Here is a 19,557-nt window from a genome sequence, read left to right on the forward strand (position 1 = left end):
AGGGATCACACCAATGTAGCTTTCATACAGTCTAAATTGTTAAAAATTTTCGATTTAGTGGGATATAAGACTGCTGTGTTTTTGTATAAAGCCAGGAACAATTTATTACCTGGTGGAATTCAAAAACTATTTAATGAAAGGGAAGGGGGATACAATTTAAGGGGTCAGTTAAATTTAAAAATTCATGCAATACTTACAACCAAACAAAGATTTTGTATTTCCATAAGTGGGGTAAAACTATGGAATAATTTAAGTGTGGACATAAAAAATAGTAATAGAATTGATGAGTTTAAACATAAATATAAAGGTATGTGTCAATCAAGATATATGCAAGAACAGGTTTAATGATTAACCAGATGGAACATTGTGGGTGTGGTGTATGAATGTTAACACTTTGTAAAAATTCTTTAGTATATTACTTGTGTGGTCTAGAAGATAATTATTTAAGAATGTTAACACTCTTATAATTTGCAAACCAATGATGGTAAGATGATGTCATGGGGTAGGACTGGATAAGTCTGACTTCTTCCTACTCCATTCAAGCATGTACTAGGTATAAGCAAATTGATATTGGATTAGCATTTGTTGGATATGTGTAAAATTATGTGTTGACATATCAACTGTCTTTATATGCTTGAAAGAATAAATCAAATCAAATTAAATCAAACAAGCCAAGGCTCAGGGGAAAACACGGTTAATTAGAGGAGAGACCACACCACCACTGCTGCTGTTCTCACCAAGTCAAAGTTTTAATACTTAACCATGATTCAGCACTTTATACAGCTGATGGGTTCAACACGGGTAAATTAGTCCTACATTTTAAAAGGCTTCACACTCCTCCCTCACCCACATACATTATGTACATTAAACTAGAGGATCTGCATGGTAAAACATCAAGTATCAGGAAGGAAAGAAGTAGAGATGGGGTTTCTGTACAGGGTTATAACAACAGGCATCGAACAGGTCCATGTAGCTGCAGGTTACAAGATGTTTCACAACACAATGGTTCACAGTACGTCAAAGCACAAGTCCGTACACTTACAGCAACAGTATAAAAAGAACCATCAGCGACAGGTGACCCCATGACAACAGAGCAATGGCGCCATCATCTGGTTAGATCACAAATCTGCTCAGAGAACAACAGAACAGACAACAGCTAACTCCAGTTGTTCACCTACTGTATCTAGTTCAGTTAACAATGAATGCATTACAGCTACTATCTAAACTCTGGAACAGTATCTATCTAGTCACCTATGTACCTACTAGTTTATCTACCTAGAGTTATCACTGGAGTCAGTACAAAAAGATACATAGGACCTGACAGTCATCTTCCAATGGCTTTGAAAGGGGAGAAGTAGCTGGACAATTTTTAAGGACCATACCAGTGTTTTTGCACATTTTAGCTCCTTAATCTCAAATACTGCAAGTCATTTAGACTTGATCTAACTGCTAACAAAACCATATTGTAGTGTTTCAGTGTTTTTCTGGCGCCACTGCTTCCTTTGTTTTCCCACTGGAACAGAGATCAATTCAGACTCCTAAAGCCTGCCTGAGGTGAGTGAGCCATCAAAGTGAACATCACGTCTACATGATTTTCCATTATTTTTGTGGGGTAATGTGGTTTAAAATGCAATACTCTTAATGTAACTTTGGCAAAATTAAATACAGAGTATAGAGTTTCATATTGCACAGACATGAATGGAAACCCACAGCTTCCTGAACAATGAATAATACTTTTGAGCTGATTGCTGCACTTGCAACACAATGCTCAGCTACCGGAAGGCAGAAACGGACAGAGACTATGAGTTTAATTGTGGCCTTTGGTATGAGCATAAAAATGTTTTATAAGTTGTAAACAGTGATATTATTATACTTAATCTTTTATTAACAAACCCTATGGTGGACCTATAGCGTTGAAGGTGCTGCACTCTAAGACAGCTTTCCAGATGTTTGTGCATTATTTCCTTTCCTGATTGATATTGCTGATGTGGGCTTTTGTATTCATTTACCTTCAGTGTCTTTTGGAAAGACAACTGAACTAAATTTCCATGTGTACCTGCATGAAAACGCACCCTGATTCACTTCCGGTGGCTTTCAGAAGTAAAGTCAGAAATCTGAAACACTACAGTATGGTGTTAAAATAGTGTAACATGCACATCATTGGTAATAAATACAGAAACACATGCTAAATCACTTGTATGGCCCCAGTTAAGTAGCTTAGTCACAGGTCTAAATGTAAAGGTATAAGACAACAAGCCCTGTTTGTAAAATAAACATCACCCACATCTGAATTTGTATAAAAACCTAACCTGCTGCAGGAGTTTGGGGTTTATCTAATTTACTATTCGCAGAGGGACAGTGATGATATGTAGTCGACCTTTATGCTGGATGTTCTGGTGGCTAATTACTCACACAGAAAACACATTAATAGAAGAATGTTAGCATAGATTCTTTTGTGACCAGCTTAGAAACGTCACTCGAACATTTTAATGCTGACACCTTTATCTTTATAATACATGCCATGCTGATTTTTTTGATTTCGCTCTCGGTGAAAGGCCCATGATCAGCGTGCTGAGAAATCCGCCAGGCTCGACTTCTTAATGGGCTGTTAACTCACAAGTAAAGCACCACGAATCACCCACACACTCTGCCGCTCGGGTTTGCCCACACTGCAGTACTCACCCGCAAACACTTCACAACACTGAGTTCGGATTTGAATGAGCACAGAGATGGCTGTTTGTACTGACTTAAGTTAGGAGCATCTTAATTTTTTTGTTTGATTGTTTTGTTTTAATTGCTGTTAAGTTTCGTCTTCCTTCCACCCTCCTCCTCAGGCGGTCACATGGCACAGATGGTAAGCCAATGGCGCGGCCTCAGTCAGGCCAGAATTTGCGTGTTTGTGTCTGATTCCCCTACATAGTGGGTATGCGTGCTTTTAGTGTGTGAGTGGTGAGTGTGTGTGCGTGTTTGTTTCATTTCATTGATTTCATTTGTTTGTTGATGACTGTGTGTGTTGTCGAGCTTGCCGTGCATGTGGGAGTATTTTTCTTTGCTCTCACTGTGAGTGTGTGTCAGATCTTCTTGTGTGTGTGTGTGCGGCTCCTCTAGGTGTGTGTTGATGACCTCATCAATCCAGTTTCTGAAGCGGCTGACTCGAGTGTAGAGTGCAGGAGAAGACGGGTTAGAGCAGCCGTAACCCCCGGCAACAACCCCAGTGAGGACCCATCGACCCGCCTCCCCCTGACGCCAGCACACACGGTGCCGTGGCTGGAGAAACTGTCGCCGTAGCGCTTTTTACACTGCCAAGATGACATCAGAGGGACCCAGGATGCAAGAACTGAGTCTAGGAGAGAGAATGGAGAAGGTGAAAGTGGTGGCATGCTAAAAGTTGATTAACTAATAAGACAATCAATATAAAAGTAATCAATAACAATTTTGACTATCGATCATTTAAGTACCAAGGCTAAAAGTCTACTAGCAGCTCTGAAGCTGTATTCAGGCAAAGCAGTGCTTTGAGTGAAATGTTAACGTGCATGTGTTGTAGTATCATTAGTTTTAGAGTGATTTGGTCTTAAACCAAAGTATTTACGGTGCTTTATCTTGAGGGGAACATGGATGTCTGAACCAAATGTCATAGCAATCCATTCAATGGCTATAGAGATATTTCAGTTAAACCTCAAATTCACTCTGGCACCTTGAATATTTGTCCCAGATTTCATCCAGTAACTTCAGACGTTTAGACACCAACATGAACAGCAGTGTGAACTAGGTTCCTGCACTAGCATGGCTGAAGATGTCGAACATTCATTATATTTGCTGCTTTTGTAAACCATCCATTCTAAACTGATGAGCTTTAAATTTTGGATGGCTGGTCAAACAAAGCAAACCTTGCACTCTGGTAACTTATGATACTATTTGTTGATTTCTAATAAATTGTTAACAAAAAATAAACATGTTTCAGTAATGAAAGTTTTCATTAGTTTTACTTAACAAGTGGGTTTTTGTCATGAAAATGACATTATTAAGTATGTTTTAAACTGTGTTCTAATCAATATATTAACCAACATATGTTATTCAATGGATTTTAACCAGTCAGAACAGACTACAAATCACAGGGACAGGTGAGACACTGCTTGTGTGAACTGAAGGACATGTTCTATCTCTGTTTTAGTACTTTGTGTGTTGTTATATGTTCAACCAGATGGCATCCCAAACTTAAAGGAGCCAGCCATAGACTGTTCCAGACATACACTGTAGAGATAAACAGACAACAGATTGTGCAGTGTCTTAGGGGTCATCAGGGCAAAACCCTCTCAAGTTCACTTTCTCTCTGCAAATCTTTTTTACAACCTGATTAACGCCTGGGATGTGTCTCTAGGGAGTCCCCTTTGCCCTATATATTGTGATGTTTAGACTAGCTTATTCAGACAACTCTGTATGCCTATGCTAACTTGTCTACTTGCTGCAAGTAAACTAATCTCTTATTGAAAGATTCCAGTGACTTCGTGGCTTCTTTGAAAATTCTTTTGACAGTTTTATATTTTTATTAACCAGTCATGGCTGTAATATGCCACAAATTCAAAGTTTCTGATTCAACATTTAAGTCTAAACATTTGTCTTTAAAATGAGCCCAAAGAAAACTGTCAAAAAGGATGTTCACCCACTAAAAGAAACGCGTGAAAACACTGCCTCCCAGTGTTTGATGACCTATTTTTGTGATTGCTGCTACGTGGCCAGCTGTTGTTGAAGGCCAAGTGCTAGAAACACAGTACATATATTGCAAATTCTTCTGAAAATAAACCATAATTTTAGATATACTCTGAAACTGACTTTAAAACACTGGAGAATAAAAAACACAAACCTGGTCCTGTCCAGCTGGTTGTAACCATGACAACACAAGAAGCTGGCGCATGTCCCCTAGATGCTGTGTCTGCAGCAGGAAGGCATGCTGCGTTAGTGTTTGGATCAAAGGTCAGACATTGACCCTTGGCGCTGGGCAGCTTCAGCAAAGCCAAATCATGACCTCCGCTCTGACCCTTGAACTTCCTGTGGACCACAACCTTCTCTGGGGTGAGAGTCTGTGCCGACGCCCCGACACGGACCACGTACCTGGACGGATCGCTGCCAAACCTGGAAGAGAGAGGGAGTGAACGACTGAGCCTAAGGTGGATTGTTTGTCCCACTGTACGGTAAGACACCTTCAGTGTTTACCTGCTGACACAGTACACAGACGTCAGGGCCCAGCAAGGGCTGATCAGAGTGCCGCTGCAGAGAGGGCCACCCCCTTCTCTTTGGGTCTTAAGCCACACTGACACCTGCCATGGCCATGTGGTTCTGAGAGGGAATGGAAAAAAATCAAAAGGGGATCTGATGTTTTTGTCTTCTCTGTAAAGTTTCCAAAGATAAAATAATAATAAATAATATTTACTCCCCATCGTATCTCCTGTTTCACTGCTTCTACTAACTTTCTTATTTTATTTAAACCAAAAAAACTTGAACCAAAAAATGTAGAATACCTTCAGATCTGTGCACAAGAGGATTTCAAACTTGAAAAACCAAATGTGCACCAAGAGTTTGCAACAGCTTTCACACAACATGTGGTTTGAAGCTGGATTACCACCCACTCTGAGCAGGAGTCTGCCTCAGGGCACCAGACCCACAGGGGCCCACACAGCCCCAGGTTAACTGAACTGTGTGAGTGTATAGTATAGTATATGTGACACTTCTAAAAGTGTCACATATAAGGCAGCTCAACTGTCATTTCCTTCCATCCTAACTCAAACTCTGGACATACTGTGCAACCACCCTTAATCCTACCTGATCATGTTTTCTCCTCCTTGATGCCTCCTCTTGCTCTCTTCCTCCACCAGCTTCCTCAGCCCACAGCTCAGCTCTTGAGGTTTGGCCCGTAACGGTGACTCTTGCAGCCTGACATCACACTTCACCCCTGCATCCTCCCTTCGTCTGCAGCCCTGGATGCTCTGGCCCAGGGAGGGACACTCTCCTAAGAATTCCTCCTTCCCTGTGCACCTCACCTGGTCCAGGTGGACGGGTCCTTTCCCCTGACCAAACCCTCTGGCTGCCACCGCTCCGCCACTGAAAAAATGAAACTGCGTGAAAAATATTTGTGCCATTTGCTTGTTTAAAATTAATTATCTCCGCCTTTTATGCCCATAAACATTAACCTGTGTCCAAGCTGTCTGCACACCACAGCTGCATTCAGGTCATTCCAGCCTGAGTCACAAATACTCCCCCAGTCACCATGGAGATACACCTCGACTCGACCCTCCTTCCTGCTGCTGCCACCCACAAGACGCACCAGGGGACCTGACAGAAAATAAACCATTGATATTCATGTCTGTGCAACTTCACACTCCAGTCTACACTCACACAGAGCAAGTTAAATGTCCGCCAGCAGTGTTAAATGTCATCTACAGCCTGGCGCGTCTTTATTCAGCCTCTATTTTTATTATAATGCACCCTGTGTGTCAACAGGAGGCAAAGGACCTCTGGGGTGCCGAGACAGAAAACGTCACTTTCTTCTCTCTGCTATCAACATGTGGCATTTAAACACTTTGGACAGACATTTCATACTGAGGTATTGTGCCACAGAAGGAAACAGAACTGGTGTTATTTATCTACAAATAGCTCGCATGTTGTCATTAGTTCAGCACTCTGCAAGGATAGCTTTCCCCTTTTTGGCACAAAATTTACTGCAGTTGCACAATCACCAAATGTTTGTGGTGCAGTGCAGTGGCAGTCTCCTGTTTGTCGCTGGTCTCTTCCTTCCTTCCTCTCACTGTAATTGCTTTCCAATCAGAAAAACTCTCAAAATGTTGCACCAGCAGCTGTGAAACTGCAGTTTGGATTCTGATGAAATGTTAAAAATTGTAGATCTTTGTTTTTAGTTTGTGCGCCACCTTTACATTCTGCCTGCAGATCTTTATTTTATCAAACTTACATGTTTACACTGGTCTTCCTGGGGTATCTCCCTTTTTTCCTCTTTAAGGTTTTGGTGTTTTTCTTTTTCCAGATCAAGGAGAAAAACACAAGGCCTCAGAAGTGTACAGACTGTAAAGTCCTCTGAGGCGTTATTTGGGATTAAATAAATACATCTGACTTGACCCGAGCTTGGTCGCCTTTTTCTCATTGCACTTCACATATGCTGGATATTTACATCTAATGGGAGCGACTCATCTAGAAAATGAAGACGTGAAGTGGTCTAATTCGGTCACGGTTTTGCTCACTTGCAGGCTTTGTTAATCCTAATCTGCCATTGCTTACCTGTGGAAGGTGCGATAACCAGCACCTCATTGGTGTCTTGGCTGGATCGGCCCCTGCAGCGAACGCCGACATCCTCACTGTGGGAGCAGTCAGTCCGGCCCCAGATCCCATGTTGGCAGTCCAGCAGGGAGGTCTCAGATCCTTCACAGTGGACGTCATCCAGGAGAATCAGACCGACACCCTCGCCAAATGTCCCATCTGATACAACCTCAGCATGACCCCTGACAGTGGAGAAGAGGTTAATGTCTACTCTTGTTCATACCGTGGACACCGGTGTTTTTAGTTTTGTTATTCAGTTTATCCAGATAATAAACTACCAGTCATTCAGCTAACTCCAGCATATTAAAAGTGAGGCTAATGTTATTAATGTGTATTTCTCCTGCAGCTTCTTGATGTTCAGTACAGCCCAGCCACTCCAGGGAAATAAGCAGGCTACAGTTTCCTTTGGAAAATACAGTTTTTAATCAGTGTGAGCACAGCAAGCAAGTAAAACACCCCTAACTCTGTGTTCCTGTTCCAAAAGTCCACTATACAAAACAGCAGGTAGAAAACAAAATTACACTGAAATTCATGCACGAAGTGGCAACTTTACATGTTTACACTAATGTTATTGTATTAAATCATATTACTGCAGTGGAAATGAGACAATAACTTCAGGAACAACAACGATAAAACTTGCTACGGTGCCGCACAGTATACTAAATTTATCATGCGAGTTGTGGCGTGTATGTGACTGAACTTTATTTGCTCACACTGGCCTCACCCCCAACCATTATAGGAAGATTTAAAACAGTCCAGTAAACCTGTCATCGGGTTTTAATTCAAATATGGCTAAGTCCTGACTGGTGCATCCCTCCCTCTTCAAACCAGTGAGAAGAGCACAAACAAAACAAAACAAAAAAATATAGAAAATTACTCACTATATTTTCATTCTCTGTCATGAAAGACGCCAATTGTAAACAAACATGATTTCAGGGCCTTGAACACAACACGGTGCTGGTCAAGTGTTCGTACCTGTAGCCCAGCTGTCTGCAGACCACCTCTGCATGCTGCTGTGTCCAGTGGTCGTCACACACTGTCCCCCAGTCGCCGTTGTGGAAGACTTCAACCCGACCCTCCCAGGGACTGTCCCCTTCCACTAGACGCACCACACCATCTGAGACAGTTTCATAGTGTGGCTGATATTAAATCCATCAACATGAAATCTGATAGATTCTACTGTACATTCATATCAACATTAATGTATCATTGTCAGACTAATTATTGATCTTAGATGAATGGTGCCTGCTGTTTCATGCCACTAGAGAGTCTGTTATTTCCTATTTCCCATAAACCCTGTTTCTGCTTGCGACAGAGGATGTCGCTGCTTCATGTGGTGATAATTTACTGATGGTCAGGTTTATAAGGCTGTGAGCGTGAGTTTATACTGTACGTGTACCTGTATAAGGACTGCAGGAAACTCCAGCATCCTCCATGTGGTCACAGTTGTGCTGCTCCCAGTCCCCATGGGGACACTGATCCAGGAAGACCTCGTTTCCTGTGCACTTCACGGCATCCAGTAGGATCGGGCCTGAACCCTGACCGAAGTGCGCCCATGACCAGGCCTTCGCCACACCCCTGCAACACATACACACAAGAAATCATCAAGGGATTATGAGAGTGAAGGGATCATCAAAGGTAAGAATCATTCTGACCTGAATGTCTACACCAAATTTCACAGCAATCCATACAATAAGATATTTCAACTAAAACCAAAAATGGTGATATTAGGAAAAGTCAGGGGATCCCAAAAGTCATTCGGCTTCATCCTCTGGGGACCATGAATGTGTGTACAAAATCCATCTAATAGTTAACATATGTAATCACAGTTCCCATAAACCTTGTTTCAGCCTGTCCAGAAGAGGAACGTATTTGCTTTCAGTGCTTGCTTCCTGTCTTGCTCTGATTAAAAAAATAAATAAAAATTAAACCCCTCTAAACTGATACCCTGCCTAATCACTGGAAAACAAAGCAAAGGTAATAGCATAAACCAACTGAATAGCTCCAACAGGGATGTCACTGCTTTGTGCGGTGATGAATTATTGATATTTTTAAGAAGCGTTTTTGAGCTCTGTGTGTTTGTGTGTGTGTTGCTGCATGTTTAACCTGAAAATAACACATAGAGGTTTTGTTAAAAGCTGTGTCTGTTGAACTCCAACATTTCCATTGTATTATTAATGAATATGGAGGTGTTGGAGCAGAAAAATGCTTCATTTTAGAAATATTATTGAATGAAAAGCTGTGAACAAATGAATGGGTACTGTCAAAATCATAGTGGTTGCAGAAGTTTACGATGCCTACTGGGAAGGAGGGTGTTTTGTGGTGCGTAAATGTTTGATACACTTACCTATTGTACAAAAAACACACTCTCCAGGCGGGAAAAAAACTAATCTTTTACACCTCATTATGCCTTGAAGTGTCAAAACATATCAGTGCTGGTGTGCAGCTGTGTGGGAACCTGTGTGATATTCAGGACATCTATTATTTAAAAGCACAAACACAGACAGTGACATGTCCCTTGGAGTTTGAGGAGATGAAACACATCCTAATGTTGAACAAGGAAGGTTTTCTCTTTCTTCACAGCTGCAATTTCATCGCTGTTTGACACTCAAACTTGTCTGGGTTGTTACAGTGTCTCTGCAGGGTAGACACAGGGAACAACTACAAATGGAATATAAATAGAGGTGTTTCCTATAGATTCTGCTTCCTTTTTTTTACTAAGTGAGAAAATCTTGATTCTTATTCACTCAGGAACTTCTGGAAAACACATTTTGTAGCTTTTCAGGAGTGTTGTACTAGTTTTTTACTAGCGAAAATACTGCAACTGCAAGAAAATGTCCTATTTATATTATTCAAAATGACCCAAAGTGGCATCTCTTCATTTTCTCTCTCTAGGAAAGCAGACACCCCACACTGTTGCCCTTTTCTCTCCACCTGTGTTAATGAGGTTTCTCTATGAACGTGGACTTTAAAGCCCTCCAACAGCAAGTCTGCACCTGTTGACCTAGAAAACTTCACTACCCCTAAACACAAGGGCAGGAAATGAAGAGACTTTCTACAAATGTAAGCTCCTCCTGTTTACTTTGTCAAATCTAAAAACATATTTCTACATATATCACAGCAGCTGAGTGGGAGACACGTCCATTAGTCATCATGTTTGCTTTTAGAGCGATTAGTCAGTTCATCGATTAGCTGAAAAAGGAAACAAATTCAACTAAATGTTTTACTAACCATATTAATAAAGATTACACATCACATCCCTCGTAGTTAAGGGTCAGTGTGGAGGACAAAGCCTAACACATGCTGTTTGGTAACTTGGTGTAGTGTGAGAAATCCCTGATGTACGTACCCAAAACCAAGCTGTCTGCACACCACCTCAGCATCGCTGTCGTCCCACTGGTCATCACAGATGGACCCCCACCTTCCTGCGTGAAACACCTCCACTCGACCTTCAAAGTCTTCCTCGCCTCCGACCAGTCGCAGTGGAGGGCCGCTGCCTGCAAAGCAGAGAGGACGTAGAAACATATACGAGATTCAGTCTGCCTCTGTCCCCCCTGTTTTTATTTGTAATATGATGGTTAGCAGGACTGTGATGAACACATGTATCTCTTTCAGGTCTATTTGCTATGAAACTCTGCGAGTCACGCTGACCTTCCGGCGGCGCACACAGCACTGCTGCCTCGTTTCCATGGCTGCAGTCGCCGGTGACAAACTTCCTGCTCCGGCAGGTACTCAGGGTGTTCTCGTCACCACGGCAACCCAGTCGCTCATAGTGGAAGAGGCCGGAGCCGGAGCCAAACTGTGAGTGCTGCAGCACAGTGCCAATGTCACTGTGGAAATAAAGCATCACCACTTTGATCACTCTTCAGCCTAGAGACACCTCAAACCACTCCCATCATGCTCTGTTTATGTATTTTTTATGTGTGGACTGCTGGTTGGACAAGACAAACCTTGTGAAAGTGGGTTCTGGGATATTATTACTAAACAAACATTTGATTATTAGTGGAATTAATCATTAGTTGCAGACCTAAATCTTTAACATTAAAGCATGAGTAATAATAATCTAATGATATAATAGTGTCGCATTTGGTAGGGCCATTTTTCTGTACTATTTTTACTTTTAATACTTTACGTACATTTTCCTGTTCACATACTTCAGCTTCATTATCACTGCAGGAATTTTGCTTGTAATGTGCCACAATTTCCATCAAACTTCCTGTTTTTTGCTTTTATTTTGACACCCTTCTGCCGCCTCACATGCTCATCTGTGCCAGCTCGGCTGTCTTGATTATCTTCAGCTGTTTTCAATCAGCTAGCAGTGTATTTAATCTCCTTTGTTGTCAGTAACTCAACCTATAAAAAGTGATTTTCTGCCTCCATGTTCTTGGGTCTTATGTGCTAACCTCTTTTCATTATTTCTGGTTAGTTTGATTTTTTACATGTGGGCTCTTATTTCCCATGTCTTGTGTTAACTTCTGATTATCACTAGTTTCTTGTTAACCTCACTAAAATGAAATTTTTTGTCAAGCAGTTCTCTTTATGTTCCTTTGGTTACTTAATTTTCAGGTTGATTACTCCTGGTAAGACTTTGTTGATCATGCTACACTGGAGATTCAAGCCTTAGCTGTGCTCTGTTCCCACCTGCCCTGCAACTAGCCTCCTGTTAAAACTTCATAATACACCACAGACTCCCTGTTCATCTGCATTTGGGTTCGTTTCTCTACAAATCTTACCAGTAACAGTGTTTTTAGTGTGGTACTTTTAATTAAGTAATGCTTCCTCCACCACATTTTCCTCTTACCCCAGGCCCAGTTGCCTGCAGATCACACTGGCGTCTCTGTCTGTCCAGTGAGAGTCGCACACGGCCCCCCACTGCCCGTTCAGGTAAACCTCAACACGCCCACTGTTGGAGGACGAGCTGCCGACCAGACGGGCAGCACCTAAAAAGCCAGAGAGAGAGAAGCTTTATGGCTCAGAAGACTTTAAAACTCAGCAAGTACAGTCAGAGGTTTGTCTCTGTGTGACACAGTAGAAACCTGCCTCCTGGCGTACGGTCACAAACGTATGACACCAAATGCTATCATGATTTTAGTGGCAAAACAACTGGTCACATAATTCATCAGTCCAGGCGCAAAAAATGAATCAACAGCTAATTAAATGTTTAAAGCTATCATTAATAAACTTCTGGCCACTTGGGGGCAGCAGAACAAGTTGGAAAAAAAAACTGACATATCTCCTTAGTTTGAGTTGTTTCTGGCCACCTAATGAATGCAAGTTTACATTTGCTCTCTGTTTACCTCTCTTTGGTCTCCAGCACCTCCTGTGGTGGAATATCTGGCTCTCTAACTACTAAATGTTCCAGTATGTTCAACAGTGTGCTGTCTGGTGCTGTAGGTAGTGTACAACAGGTTTGCAGAGTTTCTCTCTATAAACTCCCTGAGGCTGCTGGAAGCCAGGTTTATGACTCTGTGGACACAAGGGCAGCTGCAGGGCTGGGTGATAATTCTCTGGGTTGATCATTATAGATCGCCTTTGTCATATTACACACATTTGATCTATTAATATAACATTCTGCAGAAGTGTATCTTTGTCAATTATCAAACATAAAAGCTAAACATGTTTTCACTGTAAATTTGATGTTTTGGAATGATACTCTGTTTGCAAATGTCACCTTGAACTCTGAGAAACTTGAAATATTCTTTTTCAGAATTTCCTAACATTTGACAGACTAAAGCACTGGTTCTCAACCTTTCTGGTCTGTTAAAAAAAAAAGCCTCCTCATTAGGGCTTTCCCATGTCTGCAGGTTGTGACTTTTCATCTGAATAGATCTAACAGAAAACCCTAGCAGAAATGCATTTTCTTTCAATTCTGGACTGAGTGAGAAACTAATCAACAGATTAATTGATAATCATGAGCACTGGTTGTTGCCCCAATTCTTCCAATTTGATTAATTTTTACTGTCCTTGATGTATCTTGTTTTCTATCTGTGCATTTTATTATGCACTGTAAATCATTGTATACCTTTACAGAAGTGTTATAGTATGGTTAATAATTTAGTGACATTCTGGTAATCTGTGGTTGTACCCTGGTGGCAGTCGCAGTAGGCCCATCCTATGGCTCCTGAGTTTTGTCTGAAGAAACACCAGGGGTTGGACTCTCGGTCCGGGTTCCTGCAGTAGCTGTGGTCGCCCAGCCCTCGGCCTGGATACTGCATGACGTAGTCTGGGAACTCGGTCCATTTAAGACAGGGGGCGCCAGAGTCTGTCTGGGACACGGTGCCGTTGTAATATCCCAGTTCTGTGAAGCCCTCGGAGCAGGACAGAGGCACTGCACAGAGACGGGAGGGGGGAGGGAGGAGAGGGAGTAAATGTTGGAGACGATAGGAAAATAAGATGTGAAGAGGGTTTTTTTTTTAGGCCAAACGTTTACTAAACTATGATGAATGGTGGAGGTGCTTCAATAAGCAGCAGCAGCAGCAGTCTTATCTCTTCGACACACACACACAGCTTGGCCGGAACGTTATCCACACAGCGTGACCCTGTGCCCACCTCTCTCTCTCTCTCTCACACACACACACACACACACACAAGCACACACACCTTGCTGCATTGTGACTGAGGTAGAAACAGGAGTGGAAGAGCAGAAAGGAGGACGTAGTGGAGCAGCACTGAACAGTCTAAAGAGCTCAATCAGGCAGAAGTGTACCTATAAAGCAGAACTATAACAGAACTATAACCTCAAATAAAAACGCCCTCTCACTAGTATTGAAACCTACGTATACAAGCTGCAACTGTCCCTTTAAGAAACATGACACAGGAAGAAAGTGAAAGTAGTGGTTATTCTTGGGAAACGTCCTCTTTGTACTCTGTAGCCCGACACACAGATGTAAGTAGTCATTTCTGAACCACATTTTCATTATAACCTATAAGAAGTGATATTTATGTGCTGTTTGAGTTGCAGCCTTGTCCCACTGTTAATTTGAGCCTTTTTGCTGAGAAATGTCACCGTTGACTTAAGCACAGACTAGTTGAAAACATGCTCTGACCACATGATCATTTATTGAGCTTTGTTAATAAAGATCATGTGATAGGCAGTGTTCCCAGTTGGAAAGTGCAAATGCTCTGTTCTGGGTGTGTTTTAAGGACTTCCTGATTAAAAAGTTGATTCTTGCCCTGAGACACAAGAGGCTTCGCTTTTCTGCAGCTGTCTTCATGAAGACGACGCATGATTTGTTGGTCATGTTTCTGAAGTTTGAAGTGCAGCTGTTAAACTTACATGGATGAGAAAATGACATTAAATTGCATTTGTTTTCGGTCATATGCCAAATAAAGGGCCAAATATTCTTGAGTGTTTTCCAACAATCATTTTTGTGTTACAATATTTTTGATTCAGCCTGATCTCAGAAACATACATGAATTAATTTAATCTGTGATCTAGAGGCCCCACCCGTCCTATAAAGCACCACTTGACTGTTTGCTCATAGTAGCAAGTAGAGCAATATGGTATTAGTGTGTGTTTAGGGCTCAGTTGGCAAAAGCTTCATTTATATTTCCAAAAAAGGTGGATTTTACTAATCCATCACATGCACTGTTGGTAAAATGCAAGTGCGGATTAGTAAAATCGTAAACACATTAAGGTGCAGTAGGTCCACGGTCTCCACACCTCTGTGTAACATTGAGCTGGATTTAAATCCCTCTCACAACTAAACTGGGCCCGGTTTTACCATGAAGTACATCACAAAGTGGAGCCCATGCAAATTTGCCATTTTTGATTAAAATAAAAATAGACATCAAAATTGTTTGTCAATCAACTAACCAATAATTGTGTTTGTTTGAGAAATGTCTCTTTAATGTGCTCAGAAATGGACAATATCATGAAAACTAGAGAAACTGCTGAAGATCATTCACCTTGTGGCAGGATTACTTTTGTAACTGCTGTGTCAAGAATGATGTGTTTTTGCAGCATCGATGTGAATTTGTGCCTTAATTTAACTGTTTTGTTTGTTTGTTTTTTTTCAGAAATGGCCTTGAGCACCACTCTCTTATCTGAGGAGCAGCTGCTTTGTTCCATCTGCTTGGACGTGTTCACTCGACCCGTTTCCACTCCATGTGGACACAACTTCTGCATGACCTGCATCACAACCTACTGGAGCGACACACCCGTGTGCCAGTGCCCGCTCTGTAAGGAGACGTTTGAACGGAAACCAGAACTCAAGGTCAACACTTTCATTTCAGAGCTGGTGTCACAGTTTATGTCACTTCAAATAACAGATGCTCACATCCGGAGCCTAGAGCAACAGCAGGCTAACTCTGGCAGTACAGTGCTGTGTGACATTTGTACTGGCACCCAGGAAAACGCTGTTAAATCCTGCCTGGAGTGTCTGACTTCTTACTGCAATGTTCATCTAGAGCCTCATCACAGAGCTGCCGGACTGAAGAGACACACGCTGGTTAACCCTCTGACAAGGCTGGAGGACAGGATCTGCAAGGAGCATAACCGCCTCCTTATTCTGTTCTGTAAAAACGACAAGGTTTTGCTGTGCGACATCTGTAGTGGTTCACGGCACATGAACCACAATGTTGTCACCGTGGAGCAAGCATACAAAGAGATGAAGGATCTGTTGAAAGACACAGAGGCTAAAGTGCAGCACATGAGCCAGCAAAGGCAGCAGAAGGTAAGAGCCATGGAGGAGTCACTGAAACAGAGAAGGAGAGAAACCGATGATGTGCTAGCAAACAGCGAGCAGGACTTAACGGCACTGGTGTCTGAGATTCAGAAAAGCCAGATGGAGCTGGTAAAGGTGATGGAGGAGAAGCAAAAAGATGCAGAAGAAGAAGTGAATAGTCTTATTAGTGATATGGCGCGGGAGATCGCTGAGCTGCAGAGGACAGCGATGAAGCTGAGGGAGCTGAAACAGACCAAAGACCAGCTCTGTTTCCTCCAGAAATTCCCAAACTCATGTTCTCTGCCTCAGATGATGGACTTGTCCACATTCAGCTTGAACAGACACCTGAAGATACAGCATGTACGGAAATTTATGAGCAGCTCAGTGTCTCAACTGCAAATGTTGGTGAATAAAATGAACACAGAAATAAAAAGATTCACTGACGGTACAGGCGTGTCAGAAGCCCTCACGCTGAGATACATGCAGCAGTACGAAGTGAACATCTTCCTCGATCCTGATACGGCTCACCCTCTGCTTGTTGTATCTGAGAATGGGAAACAGGTGAGATACACCATGGGTTCAGGTGTGTGGGAGGTCTCGAGCCTGAACCCAGACATGTTTATGGAGCATCTTGCTGTTCTGGGACAGATAGGCTTCTCATCTCGTAAGTTTTACTTTGAGGTGTTTGTCGGTCCAAAGACCGAATGGTGTCTGGGCGTGGCCACGGCTTCGCTCCCGAGGAGAGGGGGGCTCGCTCGGACGCCTCAGTGTGGACTCTGGGTCATCTGGTTCCTGGAGGATAAATTTGAAACCTACTGTTCTCCAGGCGTGCCAGTACACTGGGGGAAAGTGGAGAGGGTCGGCGTGTTTGTGGACTATGATGGAGGACAAATATCATTCTATGACGTACAGACCACAACACTTATTTACTCCTTTACCGAGTGTTCCTTCACTGAGGAGCTGTATCCCTACTTTAATCCTTGTGACAATGAATATGGCTCAAACTTAGGCCCAATGATAATTGTTCCTGTGAGTGACGTGACGTGAACTGAGGCTTAAGAGACTCAAATGCAACTGATGTTTCATTAAATCACACCTTATATCAAACCAGGACTTTCAGCCTTTATAATCATAAAGCATTAATGGAGAGAAATCATTTTCGTGTGTAGCCTAAGTATACTGGCACTAGGTTTTTACAACATTAACCAGTTGTATAATAATGGCTGATTATGTTCTAAAGATCTGTGATGTTTCACAGGTGTGATGCGTTCAGACGCTTTGTTACAGAACATATTTGGACATTGTCGTGTGTGTTTGTTCATTGTTTATAGAATAGCATCCACTTCCTGGTGCCTACAGGAGGAGTTATAGAAGTTCACATTAATAAACACTTAGATCTGCAACTGCTTCAAACTTATAAACACTATATTAAATATTTATGCATGAAGTCGTCTCTTGTTTTTAATTCCTACCCTACGCTAACATGTTTAAATCATGTTTGTTTTTATGAGCTATATCTTGTTGCTGTTAACATTTGTTGGTGGTGATGAGCTAAATAATGTTTTAGGCTCTTTATTCACTGTAATAGAATAAAACTTTTCTATTTAGCTTGATGAAAGTACAAAAACATTACATGACAAAACCAGGCAGCATTTCCATCACCATTTTAAAACATTTCTTGGTTTATTTCTATTTTCACTCTGTGTGTTTGCATTTTCACAATTTGTAAATCTCGCTTCCTCCTCCATCCCTGTCCTGCACGTCTCATTCAAGCTCTTTGATTCATAACACCCAAAGCGCGCGCACACACACACAACACTTGTCGCTGCCAACACCCTCCTCATCGCCACGACAACGGCACTCTGCCCATCGCCATGGGAACGCTCAGTCTCCCTGCTCCCATAATCCATTTCCCAGCAACAATGAGCATTTGACACGGTTCACACTCGGAGGCTTGCTGTAAGGGGGGTGGGTGTGTGGCATCTTCTACACAAAACCTGCACACAATAAATACAGAATATGGAAGAAGTACCGTTTCTTAATGTTTCACCTCCTTTTATTAGGCTAAAATGTAAAATGATTGATCTCTTTTTCCAAGGTTTCCTCCATTTGTTTGTGCTTACAAAAAGTTAAAATGTAATTAATGTAATGACTATTGTAATTTGACTTAACAGCCTGCTTTTAATCAGAAAGCTTAAAAATATTATAGAACCTTTCCAGACAGACCTAAATTAGAATCAGTAGACTGCATCAATCGTCAGTCAAACACTGGAGGGACAAGCCTAAGTATTTCATTATTAACTCTTCAACTAGCAGCTGCATGTCACAGAAACACAGACCACACACACAGAGGTGGAAAAAGACCATGCACCACACAGCAAACAGGGGGTGCATGTGCACAGAAGGGAAAAAGTAACAGACCGGCAGTGACTGATGTGGTTTTTCTTTTTCATTTGTAAATATGTTACAGTAAAGTGAGCTGCAAGAGGCCAAACTGTTGCATACCATGTGTCCAAGAAATGACAGTGAAAAAACACCACAAATGTTCTCTATTTGTCTTGTTTGTAAATCTGATAAAACAATCAGCTTTGTGAAGAAACATCAGAGACTGGCTGTGAGACAAAGATATTGGCTGACGGGGACAAAAATGCTTCCAAAAAAAAAACTTTTTGATATTAGATGCTGACAAAATTGTCTGAACGCTTTGCTTCTTAATGTTGTGCTTGAGGATGATCCACAAAGATGCGCTGCAGATCAGCGCTGCTACAAACAGAGCCAGCTGCCAGGACGTTTTGTCTTCACTCAGCAGTTGGACTGTGCTGCTGGAGAGAAGTGGTCAGCTCAGCTTTTTCCTGCGTGTGTTTGTGTTCAGAAACTTATCAGGTCCCAGAAATGCGATCACACCAATGTGCTGTGTGGGTGTGTAGAGTAAAATCATTCTGGAAAACACAAAATTAACTGAAATAGAGCTACAGTACCCTACGCTGACTCCTTCACATACTGATTACTCTCCTCATTGGGTCTTTAAGCAAGTGGTGCTTTGAGGTAAATGCTAAGATCAACATGCAAACACCTTCACAGTAACGATGCTAACATGCCATTTACCAGGTGCTGTTTAAAGCTACAGTATATTTTTTTTGCTAATATATTTGTTTGTTAAATAAGCTCCAAAATTTAAGGTGCTGGTGAAGGCTCCTGTGACCCAGACTCACTGAACAGCCCTGGCAGCAGTGCAGAGCTATTAGCTTCTAAAAGGTTTTGAGCAGGACTGACCTCTCTAACCAACCAGAGATCTTCAGTTAGTTCTGCTTGATCAGTTAGCTTTGTTGCCTGCTCATTTATTGTAATTTCATAGTCTTATGCCTCTGTCAAGGGCAGGAGACGTTTCTGTTTCATACAACTTCATCGTCAAGCTAGTGAGAATCATTTTCTGTCCCTGAGCCTCTGTGATCCCCTGGAGCTGTGTGAGAGAGATTAACTAAATTTGTCAACTTCACAGAGTTTTGTTTTAACCACTGGCCCCAGGGCGGGAGATTACTGGGGAAATTCAGCCTTTTTTTTTTTTTTA

General features: G+C 42.0%; 2 protein-coding genes across 4 annotated transcripts in view; one reads left to right on the plus strand and one right to left on the minus strand.

Annotated features, from left to right (window-relative positions):
* Positions 1-2,536: 2,536 nt before the first annotated feature.
* Positions 2,537-19,557, minus strand: part of LOC109962937 (neurotrypsin-like) — a 24,792-nt gene continuing 7,771 nt past the window's right edge. Inside the window, 13 exon segments of the mRNA XM_020605110.1 lie at positions 2,537-3,245; positions 3,248-3,343; positions 4,862-5,130; positions 5,212-5,334; positions 5,818-6,096; positions 6,186-6,327; positions 7,285-7,505; positions 8,299-8,440; positions 8,723-8,901; positions 10,673-10,820; positions 10,975-11,153; positions 12,125-12,263; positions 13,409-13,651. Of these exon segments, the coding sequence (XP_020460766.1) occupies positions 2,878-3,245; positions 3,248-3,343; positions 4,862-5,130; positions 5,212-5,334; positions 5,818-6,096; positions 6,186-6,327; positions 7,285-7,505; positions 8,299-8,440; positions 8,723-8,901; positions 10,673-10,820; positions 10,975-11,153; positions 12,125-12,263; positions 13,409-13,651 (2,528 nt within the window). The 3' untranslated portion in view covers positions 2,537-2,877.
* LOC109962951 (zinc finger protein RFP-like) lies at positions 11,652-18,581 on the plus strand. 3 transcript variants are annotated; one of them, XR_002275336.1, is made up of 4 exons: positions 11,652-11,744; positions 11,890-12,033; positions 12,130-12,331; positions 12,638-13,102. XR_002275336.1 is itself a non-coding variant. In XM_020605153.1 (4 exons), the coding sequence occupies exon 4, from the start codon at positions 15,345-15,347 to the stop codon at positions 17,034-17,036; it is 1,692 nt and encodes a 563-aa protein (XP_020460809.1). In that variant the 5' UTR covers positions 11,652-11,744; positions 11,890-12,033; positions 12,130-12,331; positions 15,343-15,344; the 3' UTR covers positions 17,037-18,581. The 3 variants fall into 3 exon arrangements, 2 of the variants coding, with proteins under 2 accessions (XP_020460809.1, XP_020460810.1); XM_020605153.1 differs by lacking the exon at positions 12,638-13,102 and adding an exon at positions 15,343-18,581; XM_020605154.1 differs by lacking the exons at positions 11,652-11,744; positions 11,890-12,033; positions 12,130-12,331; positions 12,638-13,102 and adding exons at positions 13,688-14,209; positions 15,343-18,581.

The sequence above is a fragment of the Monopterus albus genome, unplaced genomic scaffold (assembly GCF_001952655.1).
Source record: "Monopterus albus unplaced genomic scaffold, M_albus_1.0 scaffold69.1, whole genome shotgun sequence".
Classification (NCBI taxonomy): Eukaryota; Metazoa; Chordata; class Actinopteri; order Synbranchiformes; family Synbranchidae; genus Monopterus; species Monopterus albus.